This window comes from Malania oleifera, chromosome 5, assembly GCF_029873635.1.
Source record: "Malania oleifera isolate guangnan ecotype guangnan chromosome 5, ASM2987363v1, whole genome shotgun sequence".
NCBI classification, from domain to species: Eukaryota; Viridiplantae; Streptophyta; class Magnoliopsida; order Santalales; family Ximeniaceae; genus Malania; species Malania oleifera.
The window spans coordinates 38,320,759-38,344,367 of NC_080421.1; the positions used below are offsets into that span (position 1 = coordinate 38,320,759).

The 23,609-nt window shown below is 35.9% G+C and overlaps 1 protein-coding gene across 1 annotated transcript; it reads right to left on the minus strand.

Annotated features, from left to right (window-relative positions):
- Positions 1-806: 806 nt before the first annotated feature.
- On the minus strand, positions 807-14,154 carry LOC131155929 (patellin-6-like). The gene is made up of 6 exons (XM_058109386.1): positions 13,660-14,154; positions 13,380-13,463; positions 1,696-2,589; positions 1,468-1,592; positions 1,216-1,357; positions 807-1,070 (listed from the first exon to the last, which is right to left on the minus strand). Exons 1-6 carry the CDS (start codon positions 14,152-14,154, stop codon positions 807-809), a joined length of 2,004 nt encoding a protein of 667 aa, XP_057965369.1.
- Between the last annotated feature and the right edge of the window lie 9,455 nt (positions 14,155-23,609).

Genomic DNA, 23,609 nt, shown 5'->3' on the forward strand with positions numbered 1-23,609 from the left:
CAGGAGGCTTTTTCCAGACAACTTTTCGAGGAGTTCTAACCTTCGGAGTTATCGTTTTCACTTGGAACTCTTCCAATAAATTCTTATCAATGGAAAGCAGAGAACCCTTCACGCCTTTTGTAATTTTAGCAAGCCAAAACCTCACCGATAATCAAACTGCATTACCCAACTCGTACTTATCTTCCATGCGATCAATATGCGTACATGCATGTACTAATTACGAACATATTTTCCAGTTGTGTAATAAATAAAATAACCTCCAAAGATGGCGGAAAGATGTGGTAATGATAATTTTTTATAATAGTTATAAGTTTCATGGTATTCAACAACTAGTTTCGCATGTTTTAAGATTAAATAGGTAATGGGGTACTCATGTCTAAATGGGTATGATGACCCGATCCATTTTGACTTTACCCATCTTACCCACGCACACCTATTTAATAAGTCTATCATAGGGTGGCTTCTAAGGTTATATCTTTAAAAAAATATTCAGAAAAAAAAAAAAGAATTCTTATTGATAATGATTAATTTATCTACATTATGGGGAAGAAAGAGAAAAGGTAACACGCCTATTTTCTATGTCAAATTCCTATAGTAAGGTCTGAAATTACATGCAAGAGAACAGTAGAGAAACTTGTCCGTCTTGTTTCATGAGAGATCAGGAACAAGCCACTCAGCATTGCTATACTTTTTCTTTTTCCCTATTTTAAGTTAATTACAAATTAGAATCCATTTTTAAACGTACAAACAAAAAAGAAATAAATACAAATACAACGAGATAGTATATATATAGTGGAAGGAATCAGTCACTTAAAGAAGACATACATGGGAACAGTGGGCTTGCTCTTGGATCTAAAGAAAACCCTTTTCTTCTTAAATGTCCCATTCTCAATGGTTATCACTATCTTCCCTGGTTCACCAATGTAAAATGAATTCCTAAAGCTCTCACTCAATTTTTTCTTCTTCTGAAGCAAAATCGTATATGAGCCCTCGTCATCTGGGATAAACTCATCCTTGTAGCACACTTCCTGGTTCACCACCGCCACGTCCCAGACCAGAGTCACCCCGGTCTGGGGGATATACATGCACGGAAGAGTAGAGAAAAGAAAATGGTATAAGATAAAGGAGTTCGGGGAGTCCAAGTAATCGTACTAGCCCATTCCAACTCTATTTTTTTCCCCATACAGAACAGACACGACAAAGAAGTTCACATACCTCTGCTACAGGAATTTCAATGATTTCAACTGAACACGCCTTAATAGTTAGCTCCGAGACCTTGTCTGCAGGCGAAAATTCTTCATCGTCCTCCCGTTGGAGACCGCCGTATTGAACTGGTATGTTTTCGGGTTCTATAAACCTATTTGCTTGCAAGTAAGTCCAAATCAAAAGTCAAAGGGACATTATTCAAAAATCGAGATGGAAAGAATACTGATACCAGATGACGCATTTAATTAATAATTATCTCACTTGAGAAGAGTCTTTGTGACTTTCGATGGTCGGGCAAGGATGAACTTGCTTTTTGTTCTTTGAGAGATGAAGCGAGAAAGTAGCGCATGGAACGTGTAGTACCAAAAGGGAACATTTATGATTATCTGCAAATCATAAAGACCAGACCCCTTAGTTCCCGGAGATCATCTTTAACCCCCACCCTATGAAAAAAAAAAAGGGGATAGTCATAACTCTATGCTAGCTTACATTTTTGTAAATGAGCTCAGGATAATTGTCTTGAAGCAGCAACAAGATTCTTCTGCGAACTGCACTTATCTCCTTCATTCCTGGCCCTGGGGAGTTCTTCAAATCTGTGATCTGCACCATTGAATTCACCCCACCAGCCTTGAAACTGAGCTTCCCAACGCCTTTCTCCATAGATTGGACTCTCCACCTAAGGAATTTCTCACACCTCTTCTCTGATCCAAATGCTCTCTTGTATACGTCCCTGTCCCTGAAAGCTCCATAAATGTTGTAACACAAGGGATGGCCCTCTTTGTCTGTGTTGTTTAGGTACACCACATTTTTGAGGTCGAAACCCAAGTCCTCGTCAAGAATTCCTTCCGTCTTGAATTCCCTCCGCCATATCAGAGTCTTCTGGAGCATTTCGAAAGCCTCGGGGACCTTATAGTCCTTGGCTTTTAAAAACTTGAGCAGGACGATGTCGGTGCCTTCGTGACCTTTACTTGGCAGCAATGGAACACCCCACAGAGAAATGTCCTTCAGGGCATCTCTGGCCTTCGTTTGTTCCTTCCCCAAACAGTTCCTTGCAGGCTTCCCCAAAAGATAGTTCCCCAGAATGGCATCTTCCATCCTGCATCGGAATTCCATCAACACTTTCTTCCTTGACCTCTTCATTTCAGCGCAGGCCTTGTTTCCATGATCATCTTTTTCAGGATTTTGTCGGACGGTTTCGAGTTCTTCCCGATCGGTTTCCTTGCATTTGGCTGAAGTGCAGATCCCGTCACCCATGGATGCCATTGATCTCAAGGCAATGTAGAGCAAGCTAGCTCTTCCCCAGTCCGAATTCCGGAAGCCGTAGAGAGAACTTGCCGGAAACCTGAGACCAGGCAATGCTGGGATCCTGCCAATGGAGGGAGGCTATGAGATTTTCCTCCGTTTCCAAGGAAACCACAAGAGAATGTTATTTTCCTCCCCTCATTGAAGCTTGTTACGAGCCTCTTCCCAATCTTGACCTTCGGTTGGCTGGCAGGGCACCAAATTTGGGGGCTTGAACGTGGTGGGACTTTTAATGGCTAGGCTTGGTGTAGAATTGGTTGATTGTTCTTGAAAATTCCAAATGCACCAATTGGATGTGAATTGTCAAGTAAAATTTAATGGTGGTCATAGAAAACAGGTGGCATATTGCAAAAAGAGAGCATCCATGAATGCATGTTGTCACTTAGTCATGTTAATTGGGCGAGTATGGTTCAAGATGGGTAGAGTCAAAATGGGTTAGATCATTTATGACCCATTTACCCATTTATATAAAATATTTGACCAATTTATGATCCATATTTATTTAGATATGAGTTAACTCGTTTGTCCATTTAATTTTAAAGAGGTATTTGATCTATTGCTTGATTGGAAAATATTTCGTAATTACATAATTACATACACCCATATATGCATATTAATTGGTTTGCGTAACTGAATCGAACCAATTGCATACACTCATAATTACGTAATTGTGTATATATTTAAGTTGACATCTCCACAAATTGCATATATTCATAACTGCAAAATTAGACGCATTTTTTAACCGAGATGTCTATAATTACAAAATTATGTATAAATTTACAGATTATAGTATTAGTTGCGTAATTAATTAAATAATTTAATTTCAACTAATAATTGTAGCAAATACTATAGTTATGTATCTATATAATTATAGACATATTTTATAATTACATATACTCATTAGTAAAAAAAAAACCAACTATATATATATATATATATATATATATATAATTACGTATTTTTTTTATAATTCGGGAACTCCAACCACCATTACGCCACTTTGGACACTATGGTGTGACACCAAACCTAGGGAAAGTGAAAGATGCCTGCCCATTGACATACCCCTGGTAGTTCATCGGCGTAATGCCTCGAGAGGGAATCAAATCCGTGACCTTGGGGTCACTAAAGTCACAAGTCGCCCTTATAAGGAAAAAAGAAAAAAAAAAACTGATTTTTAGTGACGAAAGTATTAGTGACGATTTAAATTTCATCACTAAAAGTGACATATTAGTGACAGTTTTTAAACCAAACTATCAATATATTATAAAACTATGCACATAGATATCCAAATTATAGAATTCATTATGTAACTATAAATTTTAATTTCAAATGATATGTGCAACAAATACTATAGTTACATATCTATATAATCACAAGGATATCCAAATTGAACTAATTATGTGATTACGTACATGCATGCATATTAATTGGTTTGGAAAATCAAATCAAAATAATTATGTACATACATAATTATATCATTACGTATATATTTAAACAAAGCTGTCCATGATTATAAAATTATGTCCATATATTTTAAAATTACAATGTTAACTACATAATTATGTTGTCTTATTTCAAATGATATTTGTAATCAATACTATAATTACATATTTACATAATTATGGACATATCTAAATTGAGCCAATTACGTAATTACGTACATGCATGTTTATTAATTATTTTGAAAAATAGAACTAAAATAATTACATACATATATAAGCACAGTTAGTTTTGTGTATATTCAAACCAAATTGTCAATGATTACAAAGTTATGAATATAGATTTCTAAATAATAGAATTAATTATGTAATTATGTACGTAGCATAAATTCAATGATATGTGCTGTTAATAATATAATTACAATGATTTACATAATTATGATCATATCTAAATCAAACCAATTATTAAATTATGTATATACATGCATATTAAGTGGTTTAGATAAATGAACCAAAACAATTACGTACATTTATAATTGTGTAATTGAATAAATATATATATATATATATATATATATATTCAAATTAAATTGGTCACAATTACAAAATTAGGTATGTATATTTTCAAATTATAGTGTTAACTACATATATAATTATGTAGTTTAGTTTCCAATTAGATTTTGATATAACCAATACTAAAATTACATAATTATATAATTACGAACCTATCTAAACCTAACCAATTATGTAATTCTATACATGCATGTTGTATGCATATGAACCAAAGCAATTGCCTGCACTTTTAATTGCATAATTACAAATATATTTATACCGAATTGTTCATAATTGCAAAATTGTATGCATAATTATCTAAAAAAGTGATATTAATAATGTAATTAAGTAGTTTAATTTCAATGATAGGTTTAGTCAACATTAGTATAACTGCATGCATATTAATTGGTTTGGAAAATCAAATTAAATTGAATTACATACATTTACATAATCGCGTAATTATGTACATATACATATAACTGAATTGTCCACAATTACTAATTATGCATGTATATTTCAAATATAATATTAATTTCATAATTATATAATTTTAATTATAAATTATAAATATAGGCAATACTATAATCACATACCTACATAATTACAAACATATTTAAATCGAAACAATTATGTGGAAACATACATGTATATTAATGGTTTGAAAACCAAGTCAAATTATGTACATAATTAATCAATACTCAACCGAGCAATACATAATTACATTATGCATATAGATATTCAAATTATATTAATCATTACTCAACTAAACAATACATAATTACATTATGCATATAGATATTCAAATTATAATATTAGTTACTTATTCGTAGTATATTTTTAAGTGTGATAGGTTAAACAGATTAATTACTATTATAATTAGTAATTTTGAAAATTTAAATGGATTAATAGGTTGAGCAGCTACACCCTTTTAACCTGTTTAATAAATGGGTTGACTCACTTTTAAAAATGAGCAATGCAAAGACTGCCCCAAGTGTAGAAGTTACATCACGTAATAATTAGCCCAAATATGTTAGATCGTCTCCTTAAGGAATGCAGATTAATTTTAAACTAGCGCAACACAGAAAAAAGAAAATAAGAAAACAATTTAACTGAACATGGTTCAAATTCGATTTCTTTGGGGTTTTGAAATATTTATGACGAAATTGAAACGAGAGAAATCTAAACTATGAACCTAACATGCACAAAATCAACCTACAACTCACTAAATAAACATTCAAATAATAAATCAAAGCAAAAACCTCAATTGACCTAAACAAATATTTAATTTCAACACACTAATTAACACACTAATAACAGACCAATCATTCAGTTTCAACACTAATTTTAAATGAAAACGACTAAACTCTCAATAGAAATAACTCAAGCAAAATTACTAAACTTAAACAAGCATTAAAGTAACATAAAAGTGAAGAACTACAATGAAATAAACAAACACACTAATTATCTTAAACCTAAAAAAAATTCAACTCCAACATTTACCTTAAGTGAAGGCGTACTAATCTCAACAATGAAAGTAACTCAACTAAATACTTCGCACACCAATTAACTTAAACAAAACTCATATCCCAACATCAACTTCACATGAAGACAATAACCCAATCAATAATGTAAATAGAAATTAAAATCAACCCAACAATAAATTCAAACAAAAATAAACTCAATATCTTAACTACTTAAATGAAAAATAAAATACTAAAACAAAATAATAATTAAGAGCTTCAAATAAACTGAGATTAAAAATAAATATAACCCAACATTTACTTAGTATTCTAACAAAAAAATTGTAAATAAAACTGAAGGTATCAATGACATACTAGTAATGTAAATGCAAGAGAGAGAGAGAGAGTCCCGGACTCGTTTTCACCCCTGGACTCCTGAATTTACCCTCCCTTTGGAGTTGTGGGGTCAACTTTAAGGGGCATAGGATTAGTCACGTGGACCGTAAAACGGACGCGTGGATACCCGGTGTGTATTCCAAAAACAAGAGAGAGAGAGAGAGAGAAGAAGGAGTGTAGAGATGGCTGGCCATGAGGAGAGCTGCTCGAGACCCAAGAAGAAGACCAATTGCGGGGCTGATACCAAAGCTCATGAAGACCCACGCGCAAAACCCCCTGTTTAGGCCTGGCAAAACGGGTAGGCGGGCCGGGTTTGAGCGGGTCACTAACGGGCCGGGTCATAAACAGGCTGAGCCATAAACGGGTCGGTATTAAACGAATCACACAAATGCCAACCCTAACCTGTCCGTTTATTAAACGGGAGGGTAACGGGTCACCCGTTTAAAAAAATATAATTTTTTTATTTTAAAATTTTCAAAATTTCATATAAAATGACATTTTTTTTATAAAAAAAAAAACTGCATTATATTTATTAATTTATAAATAAAAAGAACTAAAAAATAATACATCCCCTGAATACATTTTTTAAAAAATATAAAATTAAAAAAAACCCAAGGTGTGAGTGGTCTGTGCTCCGAGTGGAGCAGTTGGATGTTGGAGCCTGGAGGCGTGGAGAAGTGGTCTGTGGAGCTGGGGGAGGCCGGAGGGGGGATTGACGCTTATGGCAGTGGTCCGTGGCGCCTGGAGGAGTCAACGACTCGATCTGCTCAAGGTGTGTAGTCATCCGAGTGGATCGTTCGCAGGAGACGATGACTGGCAGGTCTGGCGCATAGCAGTGCACCGGTCACCAGAGGAGAAGAAAGGAGACTTAGGACTGCCGGACTGGAGACTGGAGACTGGAGAGGAGAGCTGGAGAGGATTGACAATCTGAGAGACAGAGAGAGTGAGAGCTGAGAGCCGAGAGGTCAGTGACAACCCAGACGAGGAGATTGGAGTGGCGCGGCACAGGTTAGGGTCAGGGAGTTGGGAACTCTTAGCCTTAGGGTTTTTTTTTTTTTTTGAAGTGCGACTGTGTGATTGTGATTTTGTGAACTGTGAGGCGTGAAGTGAAGTGAAGGGGGGCTAAACAGCCTGAACTGAGAAGGGGTTTAATTGAAACAGCGAATTAACGCGGGTGACCCGCCCAAACTTACTTAACCCGTTTATAAACGGGTTGACCTGTGACCCGCCCAATTATTAAATGGGTTAACTTTCTCAAACCCAGACCCGTTTTAAATGGGCGGGTCCGGGTGACCCGACGGGTTATAACCCGTTTTGCCAGGCCTACCCCTATTGCCTCTCAAAAACCCCAGCTACCTTTTCGTTTAATGCCCTACTCCCCTTTTATTTTACTTTTACCTTTCAATGCCTTCTAGTCGGTTCCCTTAATTTACTGCCCCCTTCAACGCATCAAGCCACACACATACACGGGCCTGCATTTTCATTTTTTGCATGGCCGAGTCACACGGCCCATCCTCCATGCACGGTAGCCCTTCTTTGTATGCAACCCATGGTTCTTCACTCGATGCTCAACTTCTTTTTGTACGCACAATGTTTCCTTGTTGTCACGCACATGACTCACGTACACGGTCTCTCTCATGCACAACCCCCGTACATCTTTAATGTCTAAAAATTATCCTGCAATAATAGGACACAAATGGCTTTAAATTTATGTCAAAATAGGCTATTTATCTCAAGATTATCAAATGAGTTCGACGTTAAAATATTAAAAATAATTAGACATTTAATTAAAATTATAATCATGAATGCATGAATTTAAATGCCTAATTACACATCTTTGATGTGTAATCAAACCCACCAACTAACTTTTTGCTAGTCCCTAGCAAATAACGTGAATGCAATCAGACTAGGAGAGTAGCAAACCTAATTCCAATACTCATGAAAACCACATGCCATAAAAATGCTTAATGAGTTTAGGAACACAAGAAATAGATTAACTCAAGTTACGTATCAACTGAAAGGTTTATATACCATTTAGTAAAACAACCAAAGTAATGAAAAGTAACAAAGCTCACGTGTATAACAGAGGATCAGAATTCCAAGATTGACCACTAGAAAACATTAACGATTTCAAACACACCAATTAATCTGAAACAACCGCATGATCTTACTCTAATTCAAAACCATTGTACTAGCTGCTTTCACACTATTACACTTTAAAAAGCACACACTTTCTTGATTAGTTAGAACCCTGGTAGCAGGTAGCCGTTTCTAATGCATGAAAGTACAATGGTGGTTTTCATGGAACTACGCTTTAAACGGTACCAACTTTTTGTTTAGTTAGGACCCCAGTAATATGTAGCCCTTTCCAATACACAATTGTTCCCCTCTGTTTGACTTTTTATTTTTATTTTTATGCAATTGATCCCTGGCTTGTTTTTTATTTTCATTTGTTTCAAACTTTTTCTTTTTTTTTTTCCTTTCTTTTTTCTAAGCCATTAGGATATGATTCATTAAAGTCTCAAACAACTGAAGTATACATCATCCAAAAATGATCTAAGGTAGTCTTTCTAAGTTTTCTGATTTGTGTAGTGTATGTAGCAAGACTTTCAACATTCTTCCCTTGGTTGAAATTAAGTGAAATGGATAAAAATTTTTTTTTATTCAAACTTTGATTGCACTACATCCTACATGTTCCATATCCTCAAAAAAAGAAAAAAAAAATTTTAATTTTTCTTTTTTCATGTAACGTTCACAAATAAAGAATTTAGCATGCTCTGAGCTCAATACTAGTATTTCCCAAAAGGTGGACCTAACCAACATGAAAACATCACATGCAATTTTCACATTGAAATTCTATCACATGGAAGCACACAATTGCACATGTAAATTCTGTCCCCCCCCCCCCCCCCAACTAAAATGAAATATTGTCCTCAATGAGAAAACATGTAGGGGAAATGGAAAAGATATGCATAGGGGAAACAAATCATATGAAAAAAAAAACAGAACAACAAAGAATCACAACCAACAAACACAGTAGAAAAATAAAAGAGAGATGCAAATAAGAACAAATAAAACGAAAATAAAAAGAAGAAGAAGAAGAAGAAGAAGAAGAAGAAGAAGAAAGATAGTAAAAGAGAAAGGTTAGAAGACTCCACTGGGGTCTTACAGAAGCAAGACCTCTTCATGTGGATCGAATGGAGTCATGATAGGCTTGAGACGTTGTCCATTGACTGTGAACTTGTTGCCATTATTTGGATCTATAATTTCAACCACACCATAAGAGTGAACTTTTTTTACGATGTACGAGCCACGCCATCGGGACTTCAGTTTCTTAGGAAACAGATGCAATCTAGAGTCATAGAGAAGCACTTGCTAACTAGGGAAAAGTTGTTTGTCCTTGATTTTCCTGTCATGTAGCAACATCATCCCCTCCTTTGCTAAGCGGGCATTTCCGTAAGCTTCCCTCCAAGATTCTTCAAGCTCACATACCTGCAATTTCCTTAAACCTTTGGCACTCAAGTGAAAAATTAATCTGTTTTATAGCCCATAAAGCACGATGCTGAATCTCAATAGGTAAATGATAAGCCTTACCATAAACTAACTTGTAGGGGAACATCCCTAAATTCGTCTTGAGTGCAGTTTGGTAGGCCTATAGTGCATCAACCAGTTTTTTTTACCAATCCTTTTGATTAGGAAGAATCGTCTTCTCAAGTATGATTTTGATCTCTCTATTGGCCAACTCAGCTTAACCGTTAGTCTGAGGGAAGTATGGAGCAGAGACCTTATAGGTCACTCCATACTTTTGCATGAGTTCTTCAAATGGTTTGTTACAAAAGTGCAACCCTCCATCACTAATGATCACCTTGGGCATGTCAAAACGTGCAAACAACTCTTTGAGAAACCAGATGACGACCCTATGGTCATTTGTCCTACAAGGGATAACTTCCACCCATTTTGAAATGTAGTCCAAGACAACTAAAATGTAAGAATTCTCAAAAGAGTTTGGGAGTGGTCCCATAAAGTCAATTCCCCAACAGTAAAAGATTTCATTCTTTGCTATGATTTTCCCTAGTTTCTGACAAGCCTCACAGGTTTTACAAAAATTCTCCACATCTTTTGTAGAGACTTGGAAAAATTGATTCATGAAAAATAATAATAATAAAGAAGAGAGTAAGGGAAGAAATTTTAAAAAGGAGAAACAATAGGGATTCGTTGACGAACCTAGGGTCTTCGTCGCCGAATGTCTCGTAGATTTTGTCAACAAAGTACACGTGTCTTGTCGACGAAGAGATACCGAGAGCAGGATTTGAAGACATTAGGATTCGTTGATGAATCTAGGACTTCGTTGACGAACTCCCTTCTTGGTTTCGTCAATGAGCCCACGTGTCTCATCGACGAAGACACGTGGTCAACGGTTTATAAATAGTGAAAAAATGGGTTTTTACGAAGGAATACAAATTTTCTCTCCTTCTCTCTTTAAAATTTGGAACTATCACCTTCTCTCTACGATTTTTGCCTCGTTAAAGCCTAATTTGACGATCAGGAACCACCACGAGGTTCTTGGGAAGATTCTCTACAACTTTGGCGGAGCAGATTTTCAATTTGGAGTTTTGGGGCACCATCCCAAAACCATGGTAAGTGGGGTATTTTATAGTTTCAAAGTTAATTTGGAGTAAATAGAGCTTAGGGAATATTATATGTCAATATTGTGGAGGTTGTGTTGAATAACTTGGAAAAAATATGATTTTTAGGGTTTTGAGCTACGAACGCTGAGGAGCGTATGTTTTAGGGTGTTAGTGGACCTCTTAGTAAGTTAGGTAATGGGAATAAATTATAGTAGTATTTTTGAAAATTATCGAGTGAATTAATATGTGAAAATGAGAATATAAAAATTTGTCTGAAATTATTATGATAAAAATATCAGATAAATTGTGTGGCATATGAGTAATACTGAAATATGATTATAGAAATGTTTTGTATAATGAATGGGGAAATATGAGAATATGATACGTGTTATTGAGAAATGTCGAAAATCTCGGAATGTGTTATATATACTATTATGAGTATGGAATGGGCAATGAAAAGATGAGTACGAAACAGAAAATGATGTGAATAATGAAAGATGATACAGACTATTATGATAGGACATGAATACTGAAATGTGAATATGAATATGTGAATACTGCAATAAAAATGTGAAATGTAAATACTGGAATTGTGAATATGAGAATGTGAATATTGCAACGTAAATACTGCAATATGAATGTGAAATGTGAATACTGGAATTGTGAATATAGAAATGTGGAAAATTGCAATATGTATCCCGCAATTGTGAATACTAGAATGTGAGCAAGAAATGTGAAATGATGAAATGTGGAGTGATATAACCTCGACCATGGGGTGAAGCATGGCGTAGTAAACATTTTTTTGGGATATAACCTCGACCATGGGGAGAAGCATGGGGTAAAAAATATATTAATGGGATATAACCTCAACCATGGGGAGAAGCATGGCATAGAAAATATTTTAATGGGATATAACCACGACCATGGGGAGAAGCATGTGTAGAGAATATTTTAATGGGATATAACCTCGACCGTGAAGTGAAGCATAGCGTGTAATATATATATATATTCAGGGTGATATAACCTCAATCGTGGAGTGAAGCATGGCGTGTAGAATATATATTAAGGCGGTATAACCTTGACCATGGGGTGAATCATGGCGTGATGAATATTGTTCAGAGTAGTACATCCTCAACCACGAGGTGAAGCATGGCGTGATAAATATTTATTGGGTAGCATAACCTTGACCATGGGGTGAAGCATGGCGTAAAAAGAATATTCTCTAGGCAGTGTGCTAGATAATGAAGTGGAAATGAAAATGAAAATGAAAATGAGAATGAAAATGGGAAATGGAATAAAGTGAGTTAATATCATAAATTATTAAAGCGAAGTAAAACTCTTCGCCTGAGGGCTTACTGAGTAAGGTAAGTGCCCTGATAAGTATCAGTTGTGGCCATACCCGAGTTAATCGAGCAGGGTTACAAACAATATTAGAGCAGAGGGGAGTTACATGTATGGGCATGTAATTTCCCCTTACATGTGAACAAGATGAAAGATGGACTAAAGCTTATAAAAGCTTGTATTTTATATCTATATGATTATGAGAATGATTGGTGTGTTTTCTCATATGATATTATCATGGAAATGTATATGTATGTTATGATATAGTGAAACTCATACTGCCACACACTGTAAATAATTTATTTCATCTTACTGAGATGTGTCTCACCTAATTATTTAAATATTTCAGAAAACCATGAGACCTGGTGATAGAGTTCTGAGATAGAGGGGAGCTAATACCCTTCATAGACAGGGTGAGTAATCTAAGCTAGGGATGGAAGATTCCCCTAGAGCATTTTGTGTTTCTTTTTGGGAATGTGTTAGACACACACACACACACACATACACACACACACACACACACACACACACACACACACACACATATATATATATGGATGAATTAGTACTCTGATATGTGTATTCGCTGTGGTATGTATATAAAATGACTTTCACTATTAGGTTTGTGTATATGATAAATACTATGTACCCGGTACCCTTTTTAGGTCGGGTTATGTTTATGTGGTATCAAAGCTGTTGACGTGGCCGATATATGATGATATATTTTATTTTACATAAAAAAAAATGGTATGAAAAATTTGGGCGTCACATTTTTGAACGTGGTAGACCAGTTGAGTCTACTTTGCAAACTTTTTGAAACAGTTTTCTTTGCAGAAAAGTGACCTCCACATGCTCCACTATGACAAAAATGCATCATAGAAGTAAATTCATCATTGGGCACATATGTGTGAACCAATTGATCATAACAGTAATTAAACAGATATGGATTGTCAAAATAGTAGTGTCGTATCTCTACAAGGAACTTACACTTATCCTGAGTTACCCAATGGTCTGGAATTCAATCAGTGACAAGCTAGTTCACAATATCAACAAACCAAGGAGCGCGTGACACTGCAAAAAAGACGCTCATCAATAAAATCATCATTTAAGGGAGAAAGAGATACAAACATATCAGGTAGCTGCAAACAAGAAAGATGGTCAACTACAACATTTTCTACTCCTTTTTTTTTTTTTTTTTTTATCTCGAATGGTGATGTCAAACTCCTGAAGAAGTAGAATCCATCTCATCAACCTGGGCTTAGCATTTTTTTTTTTTTCCAACAAATATTTCAAAGCAGAGTGATCAGTAAAAATAATGACAAAAGATCTAATGACATAAGAGTAGAATTTTTCAAAGGCAAACACAACAGCCAACAATTCCTTCTTAGTGGTGGTACAATTTTTTTGAGCATCATTCAAAGTATGATTTGCATAATAGATGATAGAAGGCTTGTTATCGACTCTTTGACTAAGAATGGCACCAAGAGCGAAATCACTAGCATCAGCCATAATCTCAAACGACATATCCCACCGAGGGGGTTGTATAATGGGTGCTATAGTCAAATGTTTCTTCAGTGTCTCAAAAGTCTGTTCATATGCATCAGTCCATAAAAATTCAGTCTCATTTTGCAATAAAGAACACAATGGTTTAGCAATACTACTGAAATTCTGAATGAAACGCCTATAGAAGATGACATGGCCAAGGAAAGAACGGATATCTCTCACTATCTTAGGGATAGGTAACTGGGAAATCAACTCCACCTTGGCTCTGTCGACCTCTATACCATGCTCAGAAACTAAATGGCCAAGTACCAAACCACTACTTACCATAAACTAACATTTTTCCCAATTTAACATCAAGTTCTTTTCTTCACATCTTTTCACAATAGCAGTCAAAATTTTCAAACAGATATCAAAAGACTTACCAAACACAGAAAAGTAATCCATGAAAATTTCACATACATCATCTAAAATGTTGGAGAAAATACTCATCATGCAGTACTGGAAAGTAGCGGGTGCATTGCATAATCTGAATGGCATCTTACGAAAGGCGTAAGTACCAAAGGGGCAAGTGAAGGTGGTCTTCTTTTTATCCTCTGGTGCTATGACAATTTGATAATACCCAAAAAATCATCCAGAAAGCAATAAAAGAATTACCGGCTACTTTTTTGAGTATCTGATCTAGGAAGAGTAACAGGAAATGATCTTTTCGGCTAACCGAATTTATGATAATCAATGCACATTCTCCAACCCGTTACTTTCCTAGATGGGATCAACTCTCCACTAGCATTCTCAATGACATTCAAACCAGATTTTTTAGGTACTACCTGTGTCGGGCTTACCCACTTGCTATCGGAGAAAGGATAGATGATGTCAGCAGCTAATAATTCCATCACTTCTTTCCTTACCACTTCTTTCATGATTGGATTCAATCTTCGCTGTGCATCAAGAACTAGTCTTGCATTTCCTTCCAGAAAGATGTTGTGAGTACAAATTGTAGGATCAATACCCTTGATGCCTACAATAGTCTAGCTTATTGCTCCTCGATGCTGCCTCAATACTTGCAATAACTCAGTTTCCTGATTCAAAGTAAGATGAGAAGAGATTACCACCGAGAATGTGCCCTCAACTGGGTCCAGAAAAACATACTTAAGGTCCTTAAGTAGTGGCTTCAACTCAAGTCTAGGGACTTCTTCTTTCGATGACTTCATGACTTCTGGCAAGTCAAGTGCTTCAAAAGTTGGCTTACACCAACTACTCATACAACCTGCATCTAACGACTTAGGAGGACCATCTATCTCTGTGAACTGCCCCTCTGATTCTGTCAACTCTCTAAACAGAGGAACTATCTCATCAAAAATATTAGGCTGCTCGAGAGATTCATTCTCAAATGCACTGTTAGAATCAAACACTGATAATAACTCTGAAAATATTAAAAGCATCTATCACATCAACTGCACATACCTCAGAGTCATCACAACCACTTGGAATCTTGCAGGCATTGAGCACGTTCATCACCAATGTCATATTCTTGAATGTGAGCTTTAGTACTCCACTTCAACAATTGATCAACGTATTGGGGGTGGCAAGGAACGGTTGTCCAAGTATGATAGGTTCCTAGGAAAAGGTGGAGACAGGCTACTGCATATCCAAAGCCACAAAGTCCACTTGGTAGAAAAAATTATCGACGTAAACCAATACGTCCTCAATAACACCCCGTGGTACCTTCACTGATCTGTGAACCAACTGTAGCACAATGAAGGTCTTCTTCAGCTCACCTAACCCCAACTGCTCATATATCGAGAATGGTAGCCAGTTCACACTACTCCCCAAATCAAGTAGAGCTCTCCCAATACGAGATTCACCAATCATAATGGAGATAGTGGTAGAACTAGGATCTCTGAGTTTCTGAGGAGTTTCACTCAATATCAATGCACTGACCGGCTTTGACTAGAAAGCCTTCTTCTTTACATTCAGTTTCCTCTTCACTGTACACAAGTCCTTCAAAAATTTTGCATACGAAGGAACTTGTTATATGACATCTAGAAGCGAAATATTAATCTTCACCTGCTTGAAGATTTCCTGAATCTCCGTATGGTATTTGTTCTTCTGATCAGTTGTCAACCTCTAAGGATAGGGTACCACAGGTAGATACTCCTTACTAGTCTCGGCCTCATTTGCATCAACTGTAACTTTTGACATCGAGGTAGTCATTTGTCTCTCACTGAATATCTTAGGTCGGGACACTTCCTTCTCACTTCTCAAAGTAATAACGACCTTTACCGTCTCAATAGAATCCCCTGAAACATTATGCACTGGCTGTTGTTGCTGCCGATATACCTAAGGATTAAGCTGAGGCTGTGTTGGAAATTTCCCTTTCTCTAAGGTACTCAACTGTGTACTTATCTTATTAATAGCACCTCATAGTTCATTGTTAGTTGTGACCTAAATCTGCATGAACTACTAAAGAGTATCCTCAAGAAACTTCTTCGGCGGAACAGGTGTGACATTAGATGGAAATCTTGGAGGTGAGTAGTTCTGAGAAATTGGATGTGGCTGATATGGGTGTTGAGGTGGTGGTGCACAAGACTGAGGAGGTTACTGAAACTGTGAAGAAGATTGACCAGGCTAATCATTTCTCCATTGAAAATTTGGGTGATTCCTTCATCCCGAATTTTAAGTGTTCGAGAAAAGCTGATTTGGAGCTCTGTTCCAATTTTCTGATTAAATCTAATCAAACCTACTCTCCTGTATTACCGTCATAAAATCCTAGGCCTTATGGCTGGAGTCAGTGCATAGAGAACACACCTCAATTGATTTCGCTGCTTTCCCCTTCTCTAACTCCATAACCTCTACCCTCCTAGCTAATGCAGCAATACGAGCATGGATATCAGTTTCCTCCTTGACCTCATATTTACCTCAACCACTAATTGCCTTGAGAGGTTGCACTGCCATTGGTGCTCGATTAGATCGTGTCTTTCATTGTTGTGCACTTTTAGCTAAGTAGTCAAAGAATGCTAGTGCCTGATCTGGTTCCTTGCTGAAGAACTCCCCATTACATATAGTCTAAACAAACTGCTTACAATCAGGAGTGATGGTAGTATAGAAATAATTTACCAGCCTCCAAGACTCAAACCCATGATTCGGACATATATTTATCAACTCTTTAAACCTTTCCCAACAAGACTAGAAGATCTCATCACCTTTCTACATACACTGACTGATTTTCTCCTATAGGAACTGGGTTCTCTAAAAAGGAAAAAATTATGTAAGAACTCACACTGCATGTCAGTCCAACAAGAAATAGTGTTAGGTCTCAGAGAATTAGACCAGATCTTCGCTTTATCTTTCAAGGAAAAAGGAAAGAAATGAAGTATAATGTATTCATCAGTTCTTGCCCTAGTAATGAAGGTAGTACATGCCAACTCAAAATCTGTCATATGCTAATAAGGACTCTCAAAATCCATCTCGTGGAACTAAGGTATTACTAATAACATATCATGGTTAATTGTGAAATTCAGTGCATCATTTGGCAAAGCAATACAGGATGGTGTAGTGGTGCGTGTAGACTACAAAAAGTCCTTAAGAGTGCGTGGTGTCGGTGGAGGTGCAACCATAATTTCCTAAAAATTTTCTTCAAAATGATCACTCAAATCAATTTCAGCGTCCTCACTCTCAACAGGAACAAGAAACCTACTACTTGTATTAGGTGACAGTTTGTATAACCTATGTGAAATGTCTTTAACCCAAGGCATCAAACATCAACCCAAATAACACACAGTCACCAACATTGTAGCTGACAAGCATGATCAAAAAAATTTTCTTTCCTTTTTTTTTTTTTCAAAATATTATATTTTTTGCGTCTTTAAATTATGAGAAAAATCAAAATAAATGGAGAAACACTAGTTTGAAACTAATTTTGGTACTCCCCGGCAACGACGCCAAAACTTGACTTACTTTTAAAAATAAGCAGTGCAAAAGTTGTCCCAATTGTAGGAGTTATGTCATATAATAATTAGCCCAAACAAGCCAGATCGTCTCCTCGGGGAATGCAAATTAGTTTTAAACTAGAGCAAAACATGCAAAAGAAAATAAGAAAACAATTTAACTGAACATGGTTCAAATTCGGTTTCTTTGGGGTTTTGAAATATTTATGACAGAATTGAAACAAGTGAAATCTAAACTATGAACCTAACATGCACAAAATCAACCTACAACTCACTAAATAAACATTCAAATAATAAATCAAAGCAAAAACCTCAATTGACCTAAACAAATATTTAATTTCAACACACTAATAACAGACCAATCATTCAGTTTCAACACTAATTTTAAATGAAAACGACTAAACTCTCAATAGAAATAACTCAAGCAAAATTACTAAACTTAAACAAGCATTAAAGTAACATAAAAGTGAAGAACTACAATGAAATAAACAAACACACTAATTATCTTAAACCTAAAAAAAATTCAACTCCAACATTTACCTTAAGTGAAGGCGTACTAATCTCAACAATGAAAGTAACTCAACTAAATACTTCGCACACCAATTAACTTAAACAAAACTCATATCCCAACATCAACTTCACATGAAGACAATAACCCAATCAATAATGTAAATAGAAATTAAAATCAACCCAACAATAAATTCAAACAAAAATAAACTCAATATCTTAACTACTTAAATGAAAAATAAAATACTAAAACAAAATAATAATTAAGAGCTTCAAATAAACTGAGATTAAAAATAAATATAACCCAACATTTACTTAGTATTCTAACAAAAAAATTGTAAATAAAACTGAAGGTATCAATGACATACAAGTATTGTAATTGCAAGAGAGAGAGAGAGTAACCAATATAAATAACCCAAAACAGAATTTAAAATTTAACAATGGCATTAAATAAAAGGAAGACAAACTAAATGTAATAGTGCTCCAACAAATATTTAATAACTCAAGAGGAGAGAGAGAGAGAGAGAGAGAGAGAGAGAAGAAGAAGAAGAAGAAGAAGAAGAAGAAGAAGAAGGAGTGTGGAGATGGCTGGCCATAAGGAGAGCTGCTCGAGATCCCAGAAGAAGACTAGCTGCAGCGCTAACACCAAAACACACGATGACCCACATGCAAAACCCCCTACCGCCTCTCGAAAACCCTAGCTACCTTTCCATTTAATGCCCTACTCCCCTTTTATTTTACTTTTACCTTTCAATGCCCTCCAGCCGGCTCCCTTTACTGCCTTTACTGCTCTTTTTAGCACATCAAGCCACACACATACATGGGCCTGCATTTTCCTCTTTTGCATGGTTGGGTCACGCAACCCATCCTCCATGCACAGTAGCCCTTCTTTGTATGCAGCCCACGGTTCTTCACTCAATGCTCAGCTTCTTGTTGTACACGCAGTCTCTCCTTGTCATGCGCATGGCTTACGTACACGGTCTCTCTCACACACGACTCGCGTACATCTTTAATGTCTAAAAATTATCTTGCAATAATAGGACACGAATGGCCTTAAATTTATGACAAAAATAGGTTATTTATCTCAAGATTATCAAATCAAGTCAAAGTTAAAATATTAAAAATAATTAGGCATTTAATTAAAATTATAATCATCAATGCATGAATTTAAACGCCTAATTACACATATTTGATGCGTAATCACACCTCCAACTAATGTTTTGCTAGTCCCTAACAAATAACATGAATGCAATTAGACTAGGAAAGTAGCAAACCTAATTCCTATACTCATGAAAACCATATGCCAATGAAATGCTTAATGAGTTTAGGAACACAAGAAAAAGATTAACCCAAGTTATGTATCAACTAAAAGATTTATACACCATTTAGTAAAACAACCAAAGTAATGGAAAGTAACAAAGCTCATGTGTACAATAGAGGATCACAATTCCAAGACTGACCACCAACAAACATTAACAGTTTCAAACACACCAATTAATCTGAGACAACCACATGGTCTTACTCTAATTCAAATCTATTGTACCGTCGGCTTTCACACTATTACACTTTAAAAGGCACCCACTTCCTTGATTAGTTAGGACCCCGGTAGCAGGTAGCTGTTTCCAATGCATGAAAGTATAATGGTGGCTTTCACGCTACTACGCTTTAAAAGGTACCCACTTTTTGTTTATTTAGGACCCCAATAATAGGTAGCCCTTTCCAATACACAATTGTTCCCCTCTGTTGAGATTTTTTATGCAATTAATCTCTGGCTTGTTTCTTATTTTCATTTGCTTCAAACTTTTTTTTTTATTTTCCTTTTTCTAAGCCATTAGGATAAGGTTCAATAGAGTCTCAAACAACTGAAGTATACATCAACCAAAAATGATCTTAGGTAGTCTTTCTAAGTTTTCTGACTTGTATAGTGTGTGTAGTAAGACATTCAGCATCCTTCCTTGAACCTAAGTGAAATGGATAAAATTATCTTTTGATTCAAACTTTGATTGCACTGCATCCTACATGTTCCATATCCTCAAAAAGAGAAAGAAAAAAATTTGAAAAAAAAAAAATTTGCATGTAACGTTCACAAATAAAGAATTTAGCATGCTCTGAGCTCAATACCAATATTTCCCAAAAGGTGAACCCAACCAACATGCAATTTTCACATTGAAATTCTATCACATGGAACCATACAATTGCATATGCAAATTCTCTCTCCCCAACTAAAATGAAACATTGTCCTCAATGAGAAAGCATAAGGGAAACGGAAAAGATATGCATGGGGGAAACAAACCAACAGGAAAAAAAAAAAAAGAACAACAGAGAGTCACAACCAACAAATACAGTAGAAAAAGAAAAGAAAGATGCAAATAAGAACAAATAAAATGAAAATAAAAAGAAGAAGAAGAAGAAGAAGAAGAAGAAGAAGAAGAAAGACAGTAAAAGAGAAAGGTCAGAGGACTCCCCTAGGTTCTTGCAGAAGCAAGATCTCTTCATGTGGACTGAATGGAGTCATGAAAGGCATGAGATGCTGTTCATTGACTGTGAAACTGTTGCCATTATTTGGATCTATAATTTTTACTACGCCATGAGAGAGAACTATTTTTACGATATATGGGCCACCCCATCTGGACTTCAGTTTCCAGGAAACAAATGCAATCTTGAGTCATAGAAAAGCACTTGCTGAGTAGGGAAAAGTTATTTGTCCTTGATTTTCCTGTCATGCAGCAACTTCATCCGCTCCTTTGTTAAGCGGGCATTGTCATAGGCTTCCCTCCTAGATTCTCCAAGCTCACATACCTGCAATTTCCTTAAACCTTTAGCATCATCAAGTGAAAAGTTAATCTGTTTTATAACCCATAAAGCACAATATTGAATCTAAACAGGTAAATGACATGCCTTACCATAAACTAACCTGTAGGGGGGCATCCCTAAATTCGTATTGAATGCAATTCAGTAGGCCCAGAGTGCATCAACCAGTTTTTCTAACTAGTCCTTTTGATTAGGATGAACCATCTTCTCAAGTATGAATTTGATCTCTCTATTGGCCAACTCAGCTTGACCATTAGTCTGAGGGTGGTATGGAGCAGAGACCTTATAGGTCACTCCATAGTTTTGCATGAGTTTTTCAAATGGTTTGTTACAAAAGTGCAACAGTCCATCACTTATGATCACCTTGGGCATGTCAAAACGTGCAAACAACTCTTTGAGAAACCGGATGACGACCCTATGATCATTTGTCCTACAAAGGATAACTTCCACCCATTTTGAAACATAGTTCACAGCAACTAAAATGTAAAAATTCCCAAAAGAGTTTGGGAATGGTCCCATAAAGTCAACTCCCCAGCAGTCAAAGATTTCAAGATTCAAAATGGGAGACATAGTCATTTCATTCTTTGTTGTGATTTTCCCTATTTTCTTACAAGCCCCACAGGTTTTACAAAAATTCTCCACATCTTTTGTAGAGACCCAGAAAAATTTATTCATGAAAAACAATAATAATAAAGGAGAGAGTAAGGGAAGAAAATTTAAAAAAGGAGAAGCAGCAAGGATTCATCAATGAACCCAGGGTCTTCATCGATGAATGTCCTATAAATTTCATCAACGAAGTACATATGTCTCATCGACGAAGAGATACCGAAAGTAGGATTTCAGGACATCAAGATTCATCAATGAATCTAAGACTTTGTCGATGAACTCCCTTCTTGGTTTCGTCGACGAGCCCACGTGTCTCGTTGATGAAGACACGTGGCCAGCGGTCTACAAATAGAAGAAAACGGGTTTTTACGAAAGAAAATAGATTTTCTCTCCTTTTCTCTCTAAAATTTGAAACTCTAACCTTCTCTCTACTATTTTTTCCTCATTAAAGCTCGGTTTGATGATCAAAATCCACCAAGAGGTTCTTGTGAAGATTCAATGCAACTTAGGCGGAGCAGATTTCAGTTTGGAGTTCCGAGACACCATCCCAAAACCATGGTAAGTGGGGTATTTTGTAGTTTTAAAGTTAATTTGGAGTAAATAGAGCTTAGGGAATATTATGTGTCAATATTGTGGAGGTTGCGTTGAATAACTTGGGGAAAATGTGATTTTTAGGGTTTTAAGCTATGAACGCCAGGGAGCGTATGTTTTAGGGTGTTAGTGGACCTCTCAGTAAGTAAGGTAAGGGGAATAAATTATAGCAATATTTTTTAGAATTATTGGGTGAATTCATATGTGAAAATGAGAATATGATAGTTTTTCTGAAATTATTATGATAAAAATATCAGATAAATTGTACGGCATATGAGTAATACTGAAATATGATTATAGAAATGTTTTCTGTAATGAATGTGGAAATATGAGAATATGATACATGTTATTGAGAAACATGAAAAATCTCGGAATGTGTTATATATACTATCATGAGTATGGAATGGGCATTGAAAAGATGAGTATGAAATAGAAAATGATGTGAAAAATGAAAGATGATATATACTATTATGATGGGATATGAATACTAAAATGCGAATATGAATATATGAATATTGCTATGAAAATGTGAAATGTGAATATTGGAATTGTGAATATAAGAATGTGAATATTGCAACATGAATACTGCAATATGAATGTGAAATGTGAATACTGGAATTGTGAATATAGAAATGTGGAAAATTGCAATGTGTATCCCGCAATTGTGAATACTGGAATGTGAGCAAGAAATGTGAAATGATGAAATGTGGAGAGATATAATGTAATGACCCGAAAAATATTGATATTTAAATATTAAAGAGAGAGGAAAATGGACATAGGAACAGAAAGAGATAGTAGACTTTGTCGACGAGGGCAAGATTTTGTCAACGAGCAACTACCGAGCGAGGAATGGGCTACTTTGAATTTCGTTGACAAATACAGGGTTTTGTCGACGAATTTAATGAAGGACTCATCAACAAGATGACAAGTCTCGTCGAAAAATCTGGTCCTATAAATAAGGAAAAACTGAATTTTTATCTCATTTCAGCGCCCCTGTCTCCCTCCTCTCTCTCTCCTACGACTCTCTTTCCTTCTCTCTTCATTTTTGGGCCTATTTTTCGCCGAATCGAAGATCTGGGGCTACCACAACGCTCCTAGAGAAGTTCTTTACAAGTCTGTTGGAGCTGATCGTTGGAAAAGTTGGGTTGGATTTCGTCCCAATCTTAAGGTAAGACATTTTATTCAGTATTTGTCTTTCCCTTAGTTATGAGAAATGTTGTAGGTAAGAAAATACTGATATTTTGTTTTGGGGAATTTTGTTTTCAGGATGTTGAGTTAGGAACCCTGCGGGTATAGAGCTAGAGTTTTATAGGGACTTTTCAG